At 37.3% G+C, this 21,472-nt stretch overlaps 1 protein-coding gene across 1 annotated transcript in view; it reads left to right on the plus strand.

Moving 5' to 3' along the window:
- The first annotated feature begins 8,876 nt into the window (after nucleotides 1–8,876).
- LOC145988409 (uncharacterized) overlaps nucleotides 8,877–21,472 on the plus strand; it is a 219,286-nt gene continuing 206,690 nt past the window's right edge. Inside the window, exon 1 of the mRNA XM_083123291.1 lies at nucleotides 8,877–9,122. Coding sequence (XP_082979417.1) covers nucleotides 8,967–9,122 — 156 coding nt within the window. The 5' untranslated portion in view covers nucleotides 8,877–8,966. The remainder of the gene's footprint in view (nucleotides 9,123–21,472) is intronic.

Consider the following 21,472-nt stretch of genomic DNA (forward strand, 5'->3'; position numbering starts at 1 on the left):
GTAATGTTCCTTGCCCCTCCTGTGGTTGCGCCATTGTTTCCTAGTGATTGCCCATTCAATATAGGTTTCATTTCGGGAATAATTCCTGAATAAAAGCTGAATTTTGGCCAGTTGCTAGAACACTACTAGCAGTGCAAAATTCCAAAAGTATCTGCCCCTCCCAGCGGTCCTTCCCCCCCCAACATCAATTTTGCAAAATCCCAATTTCTGACCTCTATCTCTGTAACCAATGGTCATAGGCATTAATCTTTTTTAGTCTTAATCCTCATCAGATGAGCTACAGAAAATGTTCTGGTTCATTTTTCTATACTGTCAATAGTTTTGTCAATCTTTAAAAGCTGAAAATTTTCTAGTACTTTTTAAAGTTTTGCCTTGTAACTTTTGAACAGATTAAATAACAGGAAATTGTTTCTAATAAATGTTGTAGCTTAATTTATAAACTTTAAAACAATGTAAGTTTTAATATATATTAATGAAAGATTCAACATCAAATGTTTCTCCAAATGGAGGACAGTACCAAAAAACTGTGTCACAGTCCGGCGGTTAAGCCCCGAATCATTGCTTTTTGATAAAAGCAAGAGACTTGGTACAAATAATTGTCATACCATTTAAGATATTTCAGTCAAGTAGCCAATCGCCATCAGCGTGCTGATGGTCGTCATTTTGAAAGAGTCCGCCATATTGGATATATTTAATATATTTCAGGAACGGTGGCACCTATAAACGTCCGGGTTTCTCAGAAATGCTCCCATGAAAACGTTCATAAAAAAAACAAGAAATATATTTTTAAAAAATTAAAAAAAATAATAGTTTTGTATAAAAACTCACTTATTTAAAACATTTTATGAGAACAATTGCTAGTCTTAATAATTCTCGAACCAAACAAAAGTATTTTATACTTTCTAATGTTGCAAAATGTTTGTTAGAAACTTTAGACAAATTGAACCCTTAAAATACTATTTTTTAAATATATTTTGTCTTGCATAGGAACTTTCAATTGAAATAAAGTACAAAAGATACTACCTAGATTCTAACAAACTGCTGCAAAGAAAATTTCTAGAACTGTTCACTCGAAACGTGTACATAATGTGTGCAAATTGTTTTACAACAATAAATCACAAATTCTTAAATCCAAAAATATGAAAATACAAGTTTGTATTAACATTAAATCGCCTCAACATCTGACCATGTTCGGTTCCATAAACACATGAGAATTAGATTTATGATAGGTGTAATGTTAAATTTTGATATTAAACTGTACAACATACATAGTTACATACTATAACATTGACATGCTATATTCTCCACAAAATTTAACATACACTTTCTTTTAGATATTCAAGGTCAAAGGTCACATCACGTGACCTCGAAATGAAAATTTCAATATTTTCATACACAACTTGTTGACCTTGTAAGTATAAATTTTACATTTTTTATAATGATGGCAACCCTGCTAACACATGCAGAGGACTTCATGTCTTCTATCATCCTTTCAAATTTCATGAAAATCTGAGATGCTCGAGTTGAAAAAGTCATTTTTTGATGATGATTTAGCATGGGATGACCCTACTCTAAATTAAAAGAGTACATTATATACATCCCACAGCTCGTATCGTGCCCAAAATATTAATATTTCAATTTGGAGGAGTACTTTACAATCATCCTATACTTCTTTTCATTGAGTACAGAACTTAGAATGAATTGTGTTAAAGTTTGAGGTAAAGAAGAAATGCATGCCTTTCAGGAAATAGGAAATTGAGTTGTATGTCCATCTGATGGCATTCGAGGATTCTCTCGACAAGATACTGCAACACTGTTTTCCTCATCCTCCACCCTATCCGCCACGGCGCTGTTGACTTCAAAATCTCGTGATGCGGAAACGGAAGTCGGGAGTTAACAATCTGACATGTATTTCGAACAAGTTGAGTTGAAACTATTTGTATCGCATCTTTTTTATCCTCCGGTTCCGGGTTGTTTATGCTACGCTATGCTTTTTAAACTCTGATGCGTTTGTTATTCGTAACGTTGCTTTCTGCAAGCCATGTTTCCTTCTTTTCTTCTGTCACACTTGAAGAAATTCTACGTTAGTAGGCATGCATGGCTCCGAGATGAAGTATTTCGTTCCTGTATGGTACAGTAGGATGCACAAGTATTGCTCGGCAATTTATTCATGGTTATTTTCATTGATTTTTCTCCTGCATCGTATGTGTTTTAAGAAATAGATTTTTACGAATGCTGGTGCAGATGTTATCAGCAGATTACTTGGCATTTTGTTTAAATTTTTTGAAGCTCTCATTGGTAAAATTAAAGTGCATGAACGTGGTGATGGATTTGCTTGGTACTAATACTTATGCATCTCACTGTGCTGAGCGAAATAGAGGGTGAGGTCAACGAACAGAAAGGGGGGGGAGACAGAAAGATAGAGTGGAGAGGAAAGTTAAAGAAACAGAACGAGACGAAAAGGGAGGTAAAGTGAGAGAAACTAGGCAAAAGGAAGGAAGAAGATAGAGTGAATTGGGCAGACAAGAAAAGAAGAGAAACAGGAAATTTTCAGACAGAAGTGACAAACGGCAGGAGACAACCACAAACATCAAGCGACATTTGTTGCTTGGAAACGAGCCTTCAGAAATAAATGCAACCTACGTACCTTTCGTATCGGAGTGGCAGAACAAGCTACATATGCCCCTTCAGTGGCGCATGATCCTTTTTGATTGGGGGGTACATAATTTCAAGTTCTAGGCTTCATTCCATGATTTTGCACTTCTTTTAAACAGTTTTCACTTCCTTATAATGTTTTCCAAGAACACAGATCAAGTGAGGTAATTATAGGTTCATGCTGGTTTTGATTTTTTTTTGGGAAAGGGATATAATGTAGACAAAAGAGACAGTTTTGCCTTTAACTACTAAAAAAGATGCTTTGAACGGCAATATCTAGCCAATTATTTGAGGAGGTTGCAAGAGGTACAATTCGGATCAAAGGATTTATAGGGTACTGCACCCCCTCGCCAAAATATGAGTGGTAGGATGTATCGGGAGCGGTTAGGGGGGGAAGAGTCGAACGGGTCCGTTGACCCTCCCCGATGAAAACTGGCATCATTTATTTCGAGTTACAAAAAAGCATAGAGCTTTTTATTTTTATTGTTAATAACATAAATAAAGTTAATTTAGTTAGTATTCGAACAGAATAACCTAAGTAAAAACTGCATTAGATCGGGAAAAAAGAAGAAAAAATACAGGTACCAGGGTGTATTTCCATATTCTACCACTTAATCCAAAAAATAAATGGCTCACAGTTTTAAAAATTCCAAAAATTATAGTTTTAAGTGAGAGGTCACGCAATATAAACCTTACAAGTAAAATTTCCTCTTAATGATTACAGCCGTTTCTTGAATGACGTATGCAAAAGTTAATAATAAGATACAATGACTGTGAATTTCAGTACACTAATAGTATGAAATGTAAAAAAATAATGAAAAATAGTTTTGTTCTATATTCCACTCATCTGTTTGGTCGAGTAGTAAAGTTATATATTATATAATAATAATAATAATAATGATAATTTGGAATAAAATTGGATTATTTTTATCATTTTATACTATTTATTACTGTAAAATAACAATTATATTTTTCATTTCTTATCTATTTTTCTTTTTCTTATTATTTACCCCTCTATTGTTCAAGTATTATCATTGACCCAGCCCCCTTCCTGCACAAATTTCTGGCGACGCCCACGCCCTGTATCCTGTGCCACTGTGCCTCTTGTCGTTATCGTGTTTCTCAACAACAGCGTGCTTGTTGGCGACGCGGTCTGTTGGTCGCGCATGCGCAGTGAAGGATTTATTTTACAGACTGCACACAGAACGCAAAATGTGTTAATTGACACAAAATGTGCTAAGTTTTTTACTTCAGTAACACATCACTGCTAATGCTCACAGAAACACAAATTGAAATACGTAAAAGGGTACTTTTATCAGCTGTTACACTAAAATGCATGCATTGAAAAGATCAAATACGATCATTTGAAATAATCCAGATTACTCGTTTCACTGTGTTAATTGATGCACCAAAAGTGCATGAACTTTCCTTTGATGCATTTCGAGTTCTGTGAGAAGAAAGTGTCTATTCTGGAGCGCACGGTTTATGATCGTGTCTCTCGACACCACACAGTGGGGCAGAATTCTGAAAATGTGGGAAAAAAAAAATCGAAATTCCTACTTGAAAGCAAAGCATTTAAACCATTAGTTCCCTGTAGAACAATGGGCTGCCTCAAAACGCAAATACTTCAATCCAGGTGTTGACGTAAATAAGTATTAAGTTGGTCGAAACCCATACATTTGCCAAATACCATTTTACAGATGTCTCGCACACAGTTTCACCCATAAAACTGGTGTTTGCTTATCAGAACATTATCTGTGTTGGGTTCTGTTGCACATATTATACATATCGCCAAGGTATGTACTTTCTGCGGGTGGAGTATGAATTGATGTACTGAATTGTGGGCATTGTTATACAGTACAAGCTTGTTCATATGCTGTTGTTTTTAGATAAGTTGCAATGATGTGTGTTTCTTCAATTTGACTTTCGAAATGTGTGGGTCTTATAAATTCAACCAAGAGAAAACTGGCTGCTAACTCGTGCTAATTCGCAGTTACGAAATGTAGAAAGAATGTCAGTTGCACACGGCTTCACACAGACAAATAAGCCTACATTGACATAGAATTGCAATAGAATGCAATATTTAACGTAAACCGAGCAGAATCGGAAAACATTGGAGACCAGATACAGCATCTTAGTCCTACATACCTCTCAGCTTGCATTCTGGAAGATCTGACAGTTTCTCACACATTAGTTTGCAACAAAATGAGCAGTACATCGCCGACGGAGATGAACAATATTGACCAGGTCACTCAATGAACTGCAAATACGCAGTTCTGACTGTCAATCCTACATGCATGGATTCGATTCTTTGAGTTCTTCTTTCACTTTCACATCGACTCGAATTCAAGAGACGAGAAGGCTCGTGGAGAAGACAAAGCAATACGAAAGCCCGAAAAACGAACTTTCAGGAGAAATTCAAACGTTCCATGGACATCGTCGTTGATAAGCCTAAACACGGTGGTAGTGGCATCTGCAATGGGGGAATTAACAAAAACATGTATCATTTAATATCATTTCAGAGGGAATAAACATCTGTTCGAATTACCGACTAATTCTAATTAGCTACCCAAGTTCGAATTGAAAAGAGTCCACTGCATATAGAGCTCAACCCTTTCAATTGCTTGACCCCAAGGACAAATAGATGGGCCAAAGAAAGAAATTCACGTCGCCTTAAACTAACTTTTGCTGGATCTTTGTCAATTTCATCTAATCATTATTCATCCTCATCGGAATCGTTGCACTCGTTTTGATCCGATTTGTTGTCTTCTTGACACTTGGCAGGATGCTTGCGAGTGTCCATTCAACAATTTCGTCATATCATCACTCATTCCCATCTTCACAAATTAGCCAAAAGTGGCACAATAAGGGAAGCAAAATAAAGCAAATCAATCAATAAACATCGTGGTGGGCAGCTGCTTGTCAGATGGCTTGATTAATTTTATTGAAGATACCTTGAATATAGAAAACTATATTCACCTTTATAGGGTCAATTTGAAGTGAAGTGCCCGAAAACTGGGCATTCCCGATGAATTCATGTATTATCAGGACAACGACGTTTATGTGACTCATAGTGCGCGAATGTGGCCTCAGAATAATTGTCCCAAAGTCCACCATGCCCTCCCCAATCCCTATGACATCAACAACATTGATTTATCCCGTAAACATACACAGGCCTGACAAGAAAAATGCTCAAATTTTCTCGAGGGTTTATTTTAAAGGAACACGTCAAAATTATTCAAGAAATAAAATAAAGCCGGAAAGATGTCCAACGGGCTAAATAAAGTTTTAAAAATGAATGACATACTCTCAAGGTATTGCTTTTCGTTTCTTGCAACTTTGTTTAATTTTGTAATGTGTCCGAATAATGTTATGACCAGATTGTTTTTTTTTTTATAATTATCTGAAAGAGCATCTTGATTTTGTTATCAAAGTTTACTGCCAGTGTTCTATTAATGCAAATATTTCTGCGATTGTGGGTATGTAAATACAAAATCATAACAGTAAGAAAATATAAATGATAAACATTGAATGATAAGAAGAAAAAAGTACAGTTTGAGTCATGGTCTTCGAACGCAGTGGCTATTTTGTTAGTAGGAAGTTATTCACTACCTTTCGAAAATGTTCCATTTTAGACATATTTGGTATGCTCCTAGGTAGGGCATTCCAAACTTTTACTATCCCTGTGACACAGCTTTCTATTTTATTTTTTATGTACATAAAAAGTTGGAAATTCACAATATTTGTTCATGCTGTCTTGAAATGTGCTTATTGGTGGTTGAAACAACAGTATGTTTATATGATAAAAAAAATTATTCACACTATAACAAATATATATATTTTGATAAATATATTTATATCATGACAAAATATGCATATCTAGAAATGAGTGTATACGAAGAACTATCTGCATCATTCTCTCCAATCTTCATATGTGAGATGCTCTAAAGTGCCTGTAATTAAATACTAATTATATTAATTATAAAACATAGCAATAAGAAAAATAACACAACTACAGTTTGACCAAAGCCTCACGGTGAAATTGTTAGTATAGTATTTTTCTGTAGGTGATTTTTCTCTTTTCAAAACAATTTAGGCAACGTGTATACTTTTTTACCATAAAAGAAATTAGATTTGTCAGTCTCACTGCCATATTCAGCTTCTTCTACTTCTTATACATTGACAGATTCACCTTCATTACCATCTACCTCTACGCTTTCCCCTGTATCTCATTCATGTTCACTGACCTCTTATTCACTATCAGCACCACTGATTTTATCAATATCTCTTAGGGGATTATTCAAGATTGCAAGGATGTGTTTTTCGTTCACAATACTCGATTTAGCCCCCCACCAACGATCTTGTCCTGAAATTTCCCCCCACCAAACTTTTCCGGGGGGGAGAGTTTTTGGTTGTAACAACAAACATAAACAATTTGTTTGGGAGTCGAATATACTTTACTGGAATAAGATCCAAAACATACACAAGGAACAGACAGCAAAGAGCCTCATCTCTAAGAACACTGAACTCAGCAATCCCCAGAACACACAAATTAGTCCTACTCGTTATTTCTTCTCCATTTCTCATCGCCTTTCGTCAGCTACCACAAAGTACTGTATATAAATATATTAATAGAACACGTAATAGAATTTAGATGTGAATTTTATACAGGAAACAATTATCTTCTTAATGTACCTTAAATTTTACCCCTTAGTCACGCAAAGCATTGTTCATTGCATTCGTAGTAGCCTTAAATTTGCAATCGAATTTTAAATGGACAGTCGATATAATATATTGTATGTTTTATAAAATAATTTGATTATTTAATAATCGACCCATATTTAATGACATTATATATTGTATATATAATAATCCACCGCTCTTCCAGTATTTCGGCAGTCATGAATATCTCTCAAGAATATATATATATATATATATATATACATATATATATATATATATATATATATATATATATATATATATATATATATATATATATATAGTGTGTGCTCCTTCCCCCCACCAATCTGAATCGATTTCGCACCCTGCGTTAACTCAAAAAGTAACACTACCTGGGTCCTAGGGACCCAAGGTTAGTGGCTTTTGGCACGTTTAGTACCCTCACAACGTTAGCTACTCCACTGGCTCGAAGAGAACAAAGGGCTTGGAGACTACTGAGCCAGTCAGATCATTGCTGTCAATCACTTCGTAATGAAAGGCAAAACAAATTTCGATCGGGTCCCTAGGACCAAGGCGTCTCCTTTAAAGGTTAATATGTTGGCTAGGACTGATAAATTGCTTAAGACTCAGGATATCGTGACTAAAGGCTCAAGGCCGGGTTATTAATGGTCTAGGAACCTATAAATGCTAAAGGGTTCTATTGGGTTCCGGTCCTGCAGCCTGAAACTTTTTTCTCGCACAATTTAAATTTGATCCAAGTTGCCTATTGTTTCATTGAAATAAAAATTCCTGGATTGTATTTAAATTAACCCCGAAAAGAGGTTCGTATGTACGTAAATTGATCTGGAGAAAAGGTTCTAGGACTACTTTACAGATGAAAAGGTTCTTTAAGGTCCAACACCCACTTACGCTTGCTGATTTTCTCTCCTGGTCCGAAATGGAATTTATTTAAAGTTCCTGGACCTTTAACAACCCTGGTTCCAGGTTTGAGTCCTGGCATGGGCATAAGTGTTACTGTGTGTGTGTGTGTGTGCTTCATCAATTTGCACTAATTCGTCCTCTCAGCTGCCTCAGAAAAGCACGTGGAATCGAGAAAATACAAATAGAGGAAAACAACGTAAAATAATCAGGATAGAAATAAAAATGAAAGTCAATTTCCAACAAAAGTCTCGTTTCGACTGGTATTACGGCATGTGTGGCTATGTAGGAATCATCTGAAGATAACAACCAAATACCTGGACTGAAAAGTGCGATGACGGCAAACTCGTTCTCCAATGTCGTCTCATTGCCCTGCAGTTAAATGCATCAAAACAAATGATTCACCTCGTACTCCAGCCTGTACGCATACTCCAGCAGGTCCGATTGTCTCCGTCTAGACGCGCAAGCATTGAACTTTGGATGTTTCTTTCGGATGTGGGTCACTTTCTGCTACGGAGGGGAAGAGACACATTGGAGAGGGGAGGCGCCGTGACGTCACATTGCCGCTGGCTTAGCCGAGGGGGAGGGAAACCTAACCATGCGTCACCGATGCGTTCCGTGAGCACATAGAGCGCTCAGCTGGTTCAGTGTGTTGGAAATTTGTGCAGTGAGAAGGTGTCTTGTGCTGTGCTCTTCACACGACCGGCACCATGCTGGTGGACGGAGTGTCGACTCCAGGCAGTGTATCCCCGCTCCTATTGGATTCCCCTACATTAGCCCGAGTCGAAAGGGCTCGTTTGAGACAGGAAGGTGTCATACCCCGCGATTCGCCGCTTCGATCCTTGGCGCCTCTCAACTGCTTCCAGGTAAGTCAAGTAGTTTCCATATGTCAACTTTCTCGTGTGTCATTTGCAGTCTTGTGTTACGTCAACCGAATGCAATTCGTGTTTAATCTTGTATACGTTTGTTTGAATTGGTTTGAATTTTAATTGTACCTCCTTTTGAAAGTGCGTTATTATCTAGGCAGAAGTTTCAGATAAAGATCTTATGTTTGAATCGGTAACACATTTCCACAAATAAATTTAGTTTGTCCTGGCGATGATGGCAATAAAAGTGTAACAAAACTGAAAACAACACTATCTAGTCAACCGGATTTTGGATGTTATATCAAGAAACCGGACGAATACTTTGAATTTATGCAAACATATTCATGACACTCGTTTTTTGGATGTTTCATCTAGAATACAGACTTAACATTTCGAATTTAATTTGCCTATATTGGATGATAGTTCGGAAAAAACAACTTTGTTTTGTATGTAATGTTAAATTAATAAATTACTCTTTGCACTTGTTCAAAGCAATTAATTACTATTTCTAACGGAAGACTTCTCTTATCTTTTCCTGGTTTGGTTGTTTTCCCTTTTATTTTTGTACCTCTTGGGTTAATTGTGACGATTAGGATTAATTTAAGAATTGATTAATAGAACAAGCTCAAAAGATACATATATGCATTAACGCGGGTTCAAACTTGAGACCTCTGGCTTTGTAGCCCTTTCGTTGATCTCTCCTCCATCCGGGTCGGCACAAGACTTCTATTTTTTTCATTGTGTGCATAAAAGGTAATTTGATCTTAGGGATTGTCGTGTAGCGTGTAGTACAGCTGCATGTTTTTGCTCTTGTAATCCCCTAAACCAGTTAAAATTGCCCATTGAAAAAAATCTAAGTAAGTTGTTTGTAGGGATGGCAGTGTCACAACAAATTCAAGGAAGTATTCGACTTTACAGTCTAAAAACATTATAAGATCGCACTACGTTAAACAAGCTGTGCAAGGTCAACCAGAGAGTAGTAGTGAAACGTACATACCATTCCGAATTTCCTTTTGATTTTCTATATATCGTAACTCCTGCGGAGCTCTGCCCGTATTCCGGTTGAAACATAACCGAAATTTGTATCTTCCTCATGTGCAGCGGTTAACCTAGCTGTGCAAACACGTGACGTAAAATAACCCACACTTTCTAGTATTTGTTCAGAGTGAAGTGAGAACTATATTGCCCATTTCACGACACACGACGACTCCGAATTGAGTCAAAAATGGCGAGATTGTAATGATTTAGTCTTCATTCTAATATTAAGATGGATGTCGCGTTTTAGTAACTGGGCAATTAGCTAAAGCATGCTAACCCTTAATTTCCTAGGTTGTGTTCTACGTTGACAAAATGATTTTTTATATTTGATGAATTAAGAACCAGAATATCTTGATATTACTTACAACTTGTAAAATTTCTGGAATAGTTAAATTGAAACTTCAGTTTTTGTTTCGTAGTTTCCCTCTGGATCAACAATGTGTTTTTATTTTATTCTTATGCATTTGTAATGGCAATCGCAATGTATGCTCTAAACACAGTAAATGAGTAAAACCAAAGTTCGTGACTAAGCTCAGAATTATTGCACCCAAACAATATGCGAACGAAATTGAGAGTTGCCATCACGACCACATAACACTGTAAGTGTTTTCTAGAGCATACTTGCGTGCCTACGTATGGGGAGCGGAGATAACTGTGCTATGGACATTTTACTTTGTAGTGGTCATGAAACTTATCAAGTTAAGGAAATGTATAACAAAGATTACTTCGCCAGCTTTCATTTAATGTAATGCATCCCGGTTGTACGATGCAACTTAAACCTTAGTGGATTGGTCGGGCGATTTATGGAGTTTTCTTTTATTCTCGACAATGACATATGGAGGAGCGGAGGATTTCGGGGGGGACAGGACTAAGGATGGACGATATCGGAAATTTGATATCGCCATATATCGTCACAGACGATACGTTATTTTTTCGTATCGTGATATCGGCGATATTTCGTCTCCACGATATATATCGTGACGATATAACAAAATATCGTGACGATATATCGTGTAGTTGATATCGCATGGAGGGCGCTATTCACCGGATGTTTAAATTTCTGTGCTTCCTTGCCGCTGGCGGGGACTGCACTTCCGGTTTTGAAAAGAATAACATTGAATTCAATGGTGTAAAGGCAGTGTCTTCGGAAAAGGCGCCAATATTTGTGTGGAATTTGGTTTCAACATGAGATAGGGAACAAACAATTGTTCTATGGTATCTATGCATCGTTTTCAGACAGACCCGATATTGAAAGATCAGTGGATTTAGGCAGTAAGGTTAAAAGATTGGACACAAACACGTGGGAGTAGGCTCTGCAGTCGGCACTTCATCAAATCAAATTAAAATATTTTACATGTTTCGAAAATTATAAATGTCTAACTCACATGTGTTGATTAAATTTAAAAGTTGGAACTACTTATAATCATATTATGACGCATTTGCCTTTTTGTTGTTGATAAGCTCTCCCTACATGGGTGTCGGTAGGTCAGTCGACCCCTCCTCCCTCCCTCTGGAAATTGGCATCCTTAATTTCAAGTTGCGAAAAAGCAGGAAGTTTGTTATTTTTATTGTTAATAACATAAATGAAGTTCACTTGGTTAGTATTCGAAAAGAGTAATCAATGTAAAATATGCATTAGATCGGAAAAATGAGTAAGAAATACAGGAACCAAGTTATATTTTCTTATTCTACCATTTAATACAAAGATTAAATGGTTCCACAGTTTTCGAAAAATTATAATTTTAGATGAGGTCACACAATATAAACTTTGTGAGTATTTTTTTCTAACTTCTAAAGTTCTTTCTTGAACGACACTTGCAAAAGGTAATAACAAAATACAATAACTGTGCATTTCAGTATAGTAACTATGAAATGTAAAAGATGAATGGAAAATTATTGTCCTGGATATTCACTCTGCTTGTGGATCGAATAGCATGATAATAATAAACAACAACAACAATAAAATTAGAATACAATTTATTTAATTAGGCATATATTGTTAGTGTGTAACAATAATTTTAACCGTAGGAATTATTATTTCTTTCGCTGTTGTAATCGAAGTATTTCCATGTTTATAATTAATGTAAGCTTAATTTCAACCTGAGGAAGTCTTTTTAAAAACTAAACTGATGGTAGAAGATCAACATTGCCTTGGAAAAAAATAGTATTGTCCCTTATATCTGCATCCAAAAGATCCGGGAAATTGCCAATCTTTTCTAGGTACCTTCGTTTCTCTACATCACTCAAAAATTTCAAGTGATCCATTTTTTCCAGTTCTTTTATAAGAAAATAAGCTCGGTGACGATCTGTATTCCACTTGTTTACATTGGAAAATTCGCCAAACCGGAAGTCCTTTCCCCGCCATCAACAATCGAAGTGTCTGATCGATCATTTTTTGTTTACTCAGGAATAACCCCCATATAACCCAACACTATAGCTCTTTTCAGTTCTTACGGCGGGCGCACAAGCTGGCGGGAGGAGCGGGGAAGCGACCAATCCAGCGCGATAAGAAACGTAGCGCCCAGTAGAACGAGTTTCATGTAGTAGTGCTTTTTCCGGCCGCGTCGTGTCTCTCGGCGCCACTGCTGTTGTCTGGTTGGTCTGTTGCATAATCCCCGCTCCACACTTCCCTTGGCAGAACTAGGACCGGCCGCCATAAGAACTGAAAAGAGCTATGGTCAGGACTTCCCGAAAGAATTGCCATGTAGTGAATTTCAACAAGAAGATAAATACTTGCTTACTGCTTGTTGTAAGTCAGTTATTTTTATGGACAGTTGTCTACAAAATTTAATACATAAGAATAATAATGATAATTGAAGTAAGTCCTGAGGCTTTCCTGGCGACAAATGAACAGATTCTGTCGAGATATCGTCCAGCTTAGTTCGGGAAAGGTTTCAAAGCTTTCGAAACACGCCTGGTCGATATCCCAAGAGAATATTTGCACCAATAATGATAATTACATTATACATTATGCATAAACATAATAATGAGGGACTTCGCTTTCTTCAGCTGGAACTAACAATATTTTCCTTATTCTATAAATCTTGCATTTCTCAATTTCGATAGTAAAGTGCGATGCGCTAATTCTTACACAACATCTCTGTCTTTCTTTATCCAATACCTACTTATCCTATACCTAACAAGTGTAGGTTAGATTGGATTCCCGAATCTGTTAATTACCATATCTTAATTGCCACTTGTGGAACCGCCACTGGCCCTTTCTTCTATATAACATAAATAGACAGTACACAAGTCCCATAGAGGATTTTACCGGCCATGGGTCCAGACGCCAGAGCCTCGTTAGTCGGTAAATTGCAGTCCAGGGTGTGCTACGTGGAAGTGAGTTTGACGTTTTGGTGTGTTGAGAAAGGGTTACCGCTTACACCCCTCAATGAGAGTAATATACATATGTAATGCTGAGCAGTGTCGTGGTTTGTAGTCTTGTGTTTGCAGCTAAGCTCAGAAACGTTCCGATTTTGTATTTCATATTATTGAATTTGGAGCAAATAAAGTATTAAATAAATTACCAGAAAAAAGTTCAAGCTCTAAAAGAAATACTATAGTTCTAAGTGCCAAGTAAAAGTCTTGTGTTGTAAAATAGTGACTCATGAGTAACGAAAGTATACTCATACGTTGGTTGCGTGAAAGAGATGTTTCATTTTTAAAGTGTGAATTAATCTCTTCCATCACAGCCGTTAAGAGAGCATTTGATTTGACTTTTCATCGCAGAAACGTGGCAACTAACAAACAGGATTCAGCTGACAGTAATTGATTTCTGACCTTGGGTGGGGATATTAGATTGCCCAAGGACTCGTACCCGCTGGGAATTTAACATTTACTACTATACAGTGGAGTTTATAACTGGAATGTTGCTATGCTAATTCATGGCCGTCGTGGTGATTTTCAGTGGGAATTTTCCAGCTTGATCTGGAATACAGGCACGTATCTATAAATACAGTATGTCCGTAAAATAATGGTGGGGTTATAAACAGTCATAGTTTTGGAACAAAGCATGGTAGAGAGATAAACGATACGCCAAAGAAAAACGAAACTCTCCCAAGTTTCTTACCTGTTCAGTAAGACTTCGATGTGTGAACCCTTAGTTGCCCTGCAGACGTCAAGACGATATTTAGTCTCTCCCCATACACGCTATTGGACGAGACAGAGTTATTGGTCCCTTCTTTTATGCTGAACAAACTATATCGGGGAGCACCTTCCTGGATATGTTACAAGGGCATGCAGTGCCCCAAATACCAGAGGATTCTATTTTCCAGTTAGATGGTGCTCTTCAACAGTTTTCCACAATCGTGCGGGATTTTAACTAAACATTCCCTCGGCGATGGGTCGGACCAGAAGGGTGGATTGCCTGGCCTCCACGGTCTCCAGACATTACACCCATGGATTTCTATTTGTGGGGTTATGTCAAAACGCAGGTCTTTTCCTGTCAAGTTCGAAATCTGGACCACTTGAAAGCAAGGATCACTGAAACTGTTTCGTCTATCACGCCGGATGTTTTCTGCCGTGCATGGGAAGAAACTGAATATCGTCTTGACGTCTACAGGGCAATCAGGGGTTCACACATCGAAGTCTACTGAACAGGTAAGAAACTTTGAAGATTTTCTCTTTGCTTGGACGTATCGTTCATATCTCTACCATGATTTGTTCCAAAACTATGACTGTTTAAAACCCCACCATTATTTTACGGACACACTGTATATATATACGTATATTTCGGGATAGGGGTGGGGGTCCAAACAAATTGACTCTGAAGTAGTAACTTAAATGTTTAAATTAATACGTTAATATAATTTAGGTGTCTATTCATATATGTAAATTATTATTGTATTTTTACTGTTACAGGAATAGGTAAAAAGACGGTATAAAATAGATATAACAGCACGTATTTATTATCTAGCTTACGTGTAGTTAAGATCGCCAAAATGTTTATAAAAACAACTGTCCTGGCAAGGAAATTCATGTCGAAAAGATCAAGAATCCCATATTTATTGAATAACAAAAAAGGATGTTAGATCTAGTTGACAAAAAGTAAAGTTCCTGATTAATATTTTATTTGAATTGAATTGTTGTTTGAAGTCTACATTCTGCACAGATGAACTGGGCCTACAGTTTTAAGTGCGATCCGAACCACTGTGCAATGTGCCTCCACCGGGTGTTGATCCCGGGACACCTTGATTACAAGACGACTACGTTAACACTACACCATCGGGCAGGACGATTAATATTTCATGCATGCATTTTTATAATTAGTACTGTGCATAAACCTTGGTACTGTCATTTAAAACCGCATGATCTCAATATGTAATCCTTGCCTTTCGGTAAGTTTCGCGGAAATAAATTAACCATCCACTATAAAAGAAATGATAAGTATATTTTTGCAATTTAATTTTAGTACGGGGAGTTTAGATCCCCCTAAATATTACCTCTCTACAGTCGTTATCGGCCCACTCTATTCTTCTGTCCTGGAAAAAAAGAAGCAAACGGGAAAGCGGAAAGTCAAGAGAACAAGTTCACCCGTCTTGAGTCCCCGACATGGTTTGGTGAAAACATGTGATAATCTGCAATCTTCTATATGTTCAACGCAAATTGTCGAGCTACTTTTGGTTTCGCGGTGTGTGCTCTACCGTTGGGTAAACCACAGAACCGCGTCGAGTGGTTCTCTTGACAGCGATCACGAAAGATTTCCCTGCAGGCTACCTGTCGTAAAGGGCTAATCAAGCATATTGGCAGAGTTGACGGAATATAAGGTTCTGCCCCTCCTGCCAGGCGTTTCTTACTTCCTCATCCTGTAATGTCGCATCGGTGATCTTCAGCAACTGTGTGGTTAAAAGTGCCTGCACTCAACGGAACGGAACTCCCGGACATAGTACTTCACGCGGAACAGGGCGTGGAGTGCAATACTCCCCGAGAAAATTATTTGAAAACTAAAAGACTAAAATTATCATCTTATAGGTGCTGAGAAACAATTTTATTAATGAACATGGCTTCTGTATTACACTAACTAACTCTCTAGCCTTCTTAAACCCGAAGGTTCATGGCTGCAGCAACACAGGCCTTCCATCTGCCCCTATCTTGAGCAAGATCTATATACTCTTTTCCATCAATACCGATTTCCTTTAGGCCCATCTCAACGTTGTCCCTCCATCTTCGTCTTGGTCTTCCTACAGGTCTCTTACCATCAGGTTTCCCAACAAGAATCTTGTAAACTCCTCTTTCCTCTCCCATTCGTGCCATATGGCCTGCCCACCTAAGTCTTCTTGATTTAATTATTCTAATAATATCTGGACATGGATACAAATTATGTAGTTCTAAATTATGTAACCTTCTCCACTCACCTGTCTCCTCATCCCTTTTAGATCCAAATATTTTCCTAAGGATCTTGTTTTCAAATACTCTCAATTTATGTTCCTCTTTCAATGTAAGGGACCAAGTTTCACATCCATATAATACTACAGGCAAAATTACTGTTTTGTATATTTTAACTTTTAGTTTCTTAGATATTAAACGAGAAGACAAAAGTTTATGACGAGAGAAGTAACATGCATTACCTGAATTAAGTCGACTTTTTATTTCCTCTTTAATATAATTTCCATTTGTTAATATTACTCCTAAGTATTTGAATTTGGAAACTGGTTCAAACGAGTTGTTATCAATAATTAGATTTTGATTATTACCTAACACTTGGTTTCGGCCTGTAAGCATATATTTAGTTTTCTCTTTGTTAACTTCCAAACCTATGTCTTTAGCAGTTTTGAAAAATATTTTTGCATTATTCTTGATTGTATTTATATCATCCCCTAATAAGTCTACATCATCTGCATATGCTAACAACTGAGTCATACCATTTAATTTTAGTCCTTCTTTAGTTTCTTTTACCTTCCTAACAGCATATTCTAAGGCAAAATTAAAGAGCAACGGAGATAACGCATCTCCTTGTTTTAACCCATCATGAATTGTAAATTTGTCACACACATTAATACCCACACGAATTTTACTTTCTGTTTCACTGGTGCATACTTTTATCATACTAACAAGCTTCTTAGGTATTCCAAACTCTACTAATATATTATATATAATTTATCTCTTTTGACCGAATCATATGCTTTTTTGAAATCAATGAATAGCTGATGGACATTTTGATTATATTCCCACTTTTTTTTCAAGTGTCTGTCGATGTGAAAAATTTGATCTGTAGTTGATCTGTTACGTTTAAATCCACATTGATAATCACCTATAATTTCATTAGCATGGGGTTAGTCTTGTTAAAAGAATGTTAGAAAATATTTTATATGTTGTTGAGAGTAGAGAAATTCCACGGTAATTATTACAGTTCATTTTATCACCTTTTTTAAACACAGGAACAATTATGGATTCTTTCCACTGTTGAGGAATTTCTTCTTTATTCCATATGAAACAAATTAATTTATGAATTTGACATATTAACGAATTTTCACCGTATTTAAATAACTCGGCTGGTATTAAATCAATGTCAGGTGCTTTGTTATTCTTTAGCCTTTTAATAGCATCTTTAACTTCAGTCAAGTTATTTTCTGGAACTAAAGGTTCTGCTATGTGTACTTCATTTACTTCTGATTTATCTCCTACATGAACATTTAAAAGGTCATTAAAGTACTAAAGTAGTTCTTCCATCTATTTAGAATATCGCTTGGGTCAGCTAGAAAATCACAGTCTTTATATTTTTTCAAGTTTACTTTAGGTTAGCACCCCTTTCTAAATTAATTTACACCTTTATATAAATCTCTGATATAATGGCTTCTGTATTGCTTCGGTTTATGCTTTCCTCAGGTCCATCTTCATATTGTAATTTAATCTTTCACTTGGTCTCACACTGCCAGGTTCCCCAACAAGAATCCTGCGAACTTTATATTCCCGCCGATACCTTACATGCCCTACCCCCCGAAGTTAACGAGAGCGCCCTCCGGGGGGTTGAGGAGTCACTTGACTCCCTGGAATATGGAGAATTGCCTATTTATTATTTCCTTAATGGGTACCTGGGGTCGACCCTGGAGTGTAAAGCCGGTCGGAGCGTGGTACTGATCACATCACCTCAAAAACAAACCCCCCAAAAAAGGCAGAGCCCGAGAATGTGTGGGGTCCTATCCCCCTTCCCCTAAATGTGCCTCCACGACAAGGGGCTATGTGCACGGGGAATTTACTTTACGTTGTACTGCATGTATTTATTTATTTTTAAATTTTCAGTACCGCAGAAGCCATTTTAAACCGGAAAGAAACAGTAAAAAATTAGACTAGTGTTAAGAAAAACGCACACACAAAATAATATAAAATAAAATAAACAAGCCAAAAGAGTACCAAGGTAAACAGGTTATTTTCACAATTCATTACTTATGTACAATTTTTTCTAAGTTGGTAATGAAAATCGAATATGAACTGTATATATCTACTTGGTTTGAGATGATGTTGAATTGGTTCGACAGCCTATGGAATAATAACGTTGTATGAGTGAGAGTCTGGTAGTTGCAGTGGGGAGAGTTTCCTTGCTCCGTGTTCTGCATTCATTTTCTCTCCTGTTCTATCTGTAGTTCCTTGCCTTTCTTCATTCGTCTTGGGACGAGACACAGGTTCAGACACCAAAGCCTCGTTAGTCTGCAAAATGCAATCCGGTGCGCACTACGTGAAAGAGGAGTTGACGTTTGGATGCTTTTCGAAATATTCGGGGATATTTGGGTCAATTTGTTGAGGGGGGAGTCTCAGAAAACCACCACTTTAATTCGCAATCTGCACTGATTTAAACATTGTGCTACATTTCCTGTCAAAATGGATGCGAAGAATGACAAGGATAGTGGTATGACCGCCGTTAATTTGAAATGTGTTTTCGCCTGTTTTTTAAAGGAAGGAAATGTTGCATCATTGTCGATAACTTACGCAGACGTTCCGGCGCCCATGGACGTTTCGCGCAGTCATTTGTTTCCTGAAGCAGCAGACAGCCAAATGACATGCATGCTCTGCATTGATATTTAAACATCCTGTACCAGGTTCACAGGCCAGACGATGACCTGGAAGTAGTAGGGGAACAAATCAAGGTCATTGGCCACTTGTAGCATGAGGGAAGATATTGATTTATCGACTATCTGAGGAGGATGTGCGAATTTTTTGTGTCACATGCCTGCTTGTCTGCAAGCGTGACATCTGGATTTTCGATCCAAGAATTTGGGGCAGGAATATTTCTCTGCTCAGTCGACTGTTACTTGGCTGGGTCTTCTGGCGCCAAATAGGGAACAGTGCCTGATAATTTTTATTTTCTGCATCGTCGGGATTAAGGCATGTGCACGGGTATGGTGCAGCTATTATCATTTTTTTAAATGTGAAGTTTAACTCCCTAGTTTCATCCTGCTGTACAAATCAATGAAATGCATGTGTGAACTACCTTCAATGGATATCGAAGCTGTTGAAAATACGTTTATGGTGTAGTTCCAAGATTCGTTGTACACCCAACGGCAAAATGAACTGTAGCCAAATTGTCCATCGCCATTTTCATTGATTGTGTTCCACACACTGATGGTAACGAATTGCAATAAAAACGTCCATAAGTAGAGGCTGCTATTTTTAGTTGTAATTTAGTTTAGTGTAATTCTCTTTTTACTCATAATCAACACCTGCTTCGAATAAACAAATTTCCACTAATTTAAACAACATGACGTATAATAATAATAATAAAAAAATAGCAACGTACAACTTGCCTACTATTATCTTTGCCGTTGGAATTTTTGTCATTTATTGTTGCTTTTCTTCCCATTTTGACCAATCACGACAATGAGCATGAGTGAGTGATTAGATGAAATTGACGGACACTCGCAAAGAACGCCCATGCCGACATTTACATTCAAACCCGGGAACTTCGGTCGGTGGCGAGATCAAAAGTCAACCACATAGTCGGCATAGGTCTATTGTGGACATGGCAATACAGTCTTGACTAATGAGCGAGTTGTCGTCCACGCCGCCGTTTGAGTTATTGTTTTTAAGTCCACTTTATGCACAGATAGGTTAATCGGGTCTTTACCTAGAGTTTAAAGTGGGATCCCCTTGGTTATAAGGGGTCCCGTTATCACTACGCCATCGGGGAGGCCACGCTGCCGTTTGGTGACTAGGATAATGCATTATCCATTCACCTGGGAATCGCTCTACTTCACAAATTAGATAATGGCAAATTAATGACCAAAATGATCACTCACTGTAGAGAATGAACAAAGGAAAGTGTAAATATACAGTGGTTTAAATGATTGCTGAGAGGGGTAGTTTGAATAATTTGCCAACGCCAGCCTAATTACCCGCGGACAAACGAGTTAATGTATAAATTACAGAGGCACCTTGGTACAACAGTTAAGAACAGGGTGCCAAATTCCGAAGGGAACAGGGGGAATTCCCCCCACCAACGATCTTGTCCTAAAATCCCCCCCACCAAATTTTTCCAGGGGGGAGATTTTTTTTGTTATAACAACAGAAGATAATTAGTTTTGAAGTCGAATACACTTCATGGGAATAATATCGAGAACACACAAGAAACTAACAGAGCCTCGTCTCTAAGGACACTCAACTCAGCAATCCCCAGAACACAGAAATTAGTCAGATTTGTTATTTCTTCTCAATTTCTCATCGCATTTCGTCAGCTACCGCAAAGTACATATGCAAGTATGTAAATAAAAAACTTCTTAGCTTTTAGATGTGATTTTTATGTTGGCAACTATTATGTTGTGTGTCTTCATTTTGGCCACTCCCCCTACTCACGCAAATCATTGTTCACAGCATTAAATTTGCAATCGAATTTTGAATGAAGGACAATCGATATAATATATTGTATTTTATAATATAATTGAATTATTTGATAATTGACATATATATATATATGTGATATCGTGTGTCTGTGAGTCTTCTCCTTCCCCCCAACAATCTGTAGTGATTTCGCACCCTGGTTAAGAATGTCATTTTAGTAACCTCCCAGAGTTTGAAGCGAGTTAAGTGTTAATCTTTTTCAATTTGACTTGGTCTTCCGAAGCTATATACGCTAAATTCCACTCTAAATATTCCTCTGAATTTTCCAATGTGATTGACATGGGACGATTGACTCTTCCCCCCCCCCACACACACACACACATTTAGGATTTTCATAAGTTCGCCAGTCGACAGCGTGAATGATTCCGGATATGAAAAGTTGAATTTGTTTTCTTATTTTATCACAAACGTTTATTCTAATACGTATTCCTTCATACATAAAGTTTTCCTGGTTGTGAATCATATATAGATGGAGTTTGTCACCC

This window comes from Lepisma saccharinum, chromosome 5, assembly GCF_977018435.1.
Source record: "Lepisma saccharinum chromosome 5, izLepSacc3.1, whole genome shotgun sequence".
NCBI lineage: Eukaryota > Metazoa > Arthropoda > Insecta > Zygentoma > Lepismatidae > Lepisma > Lepisma saccharinum.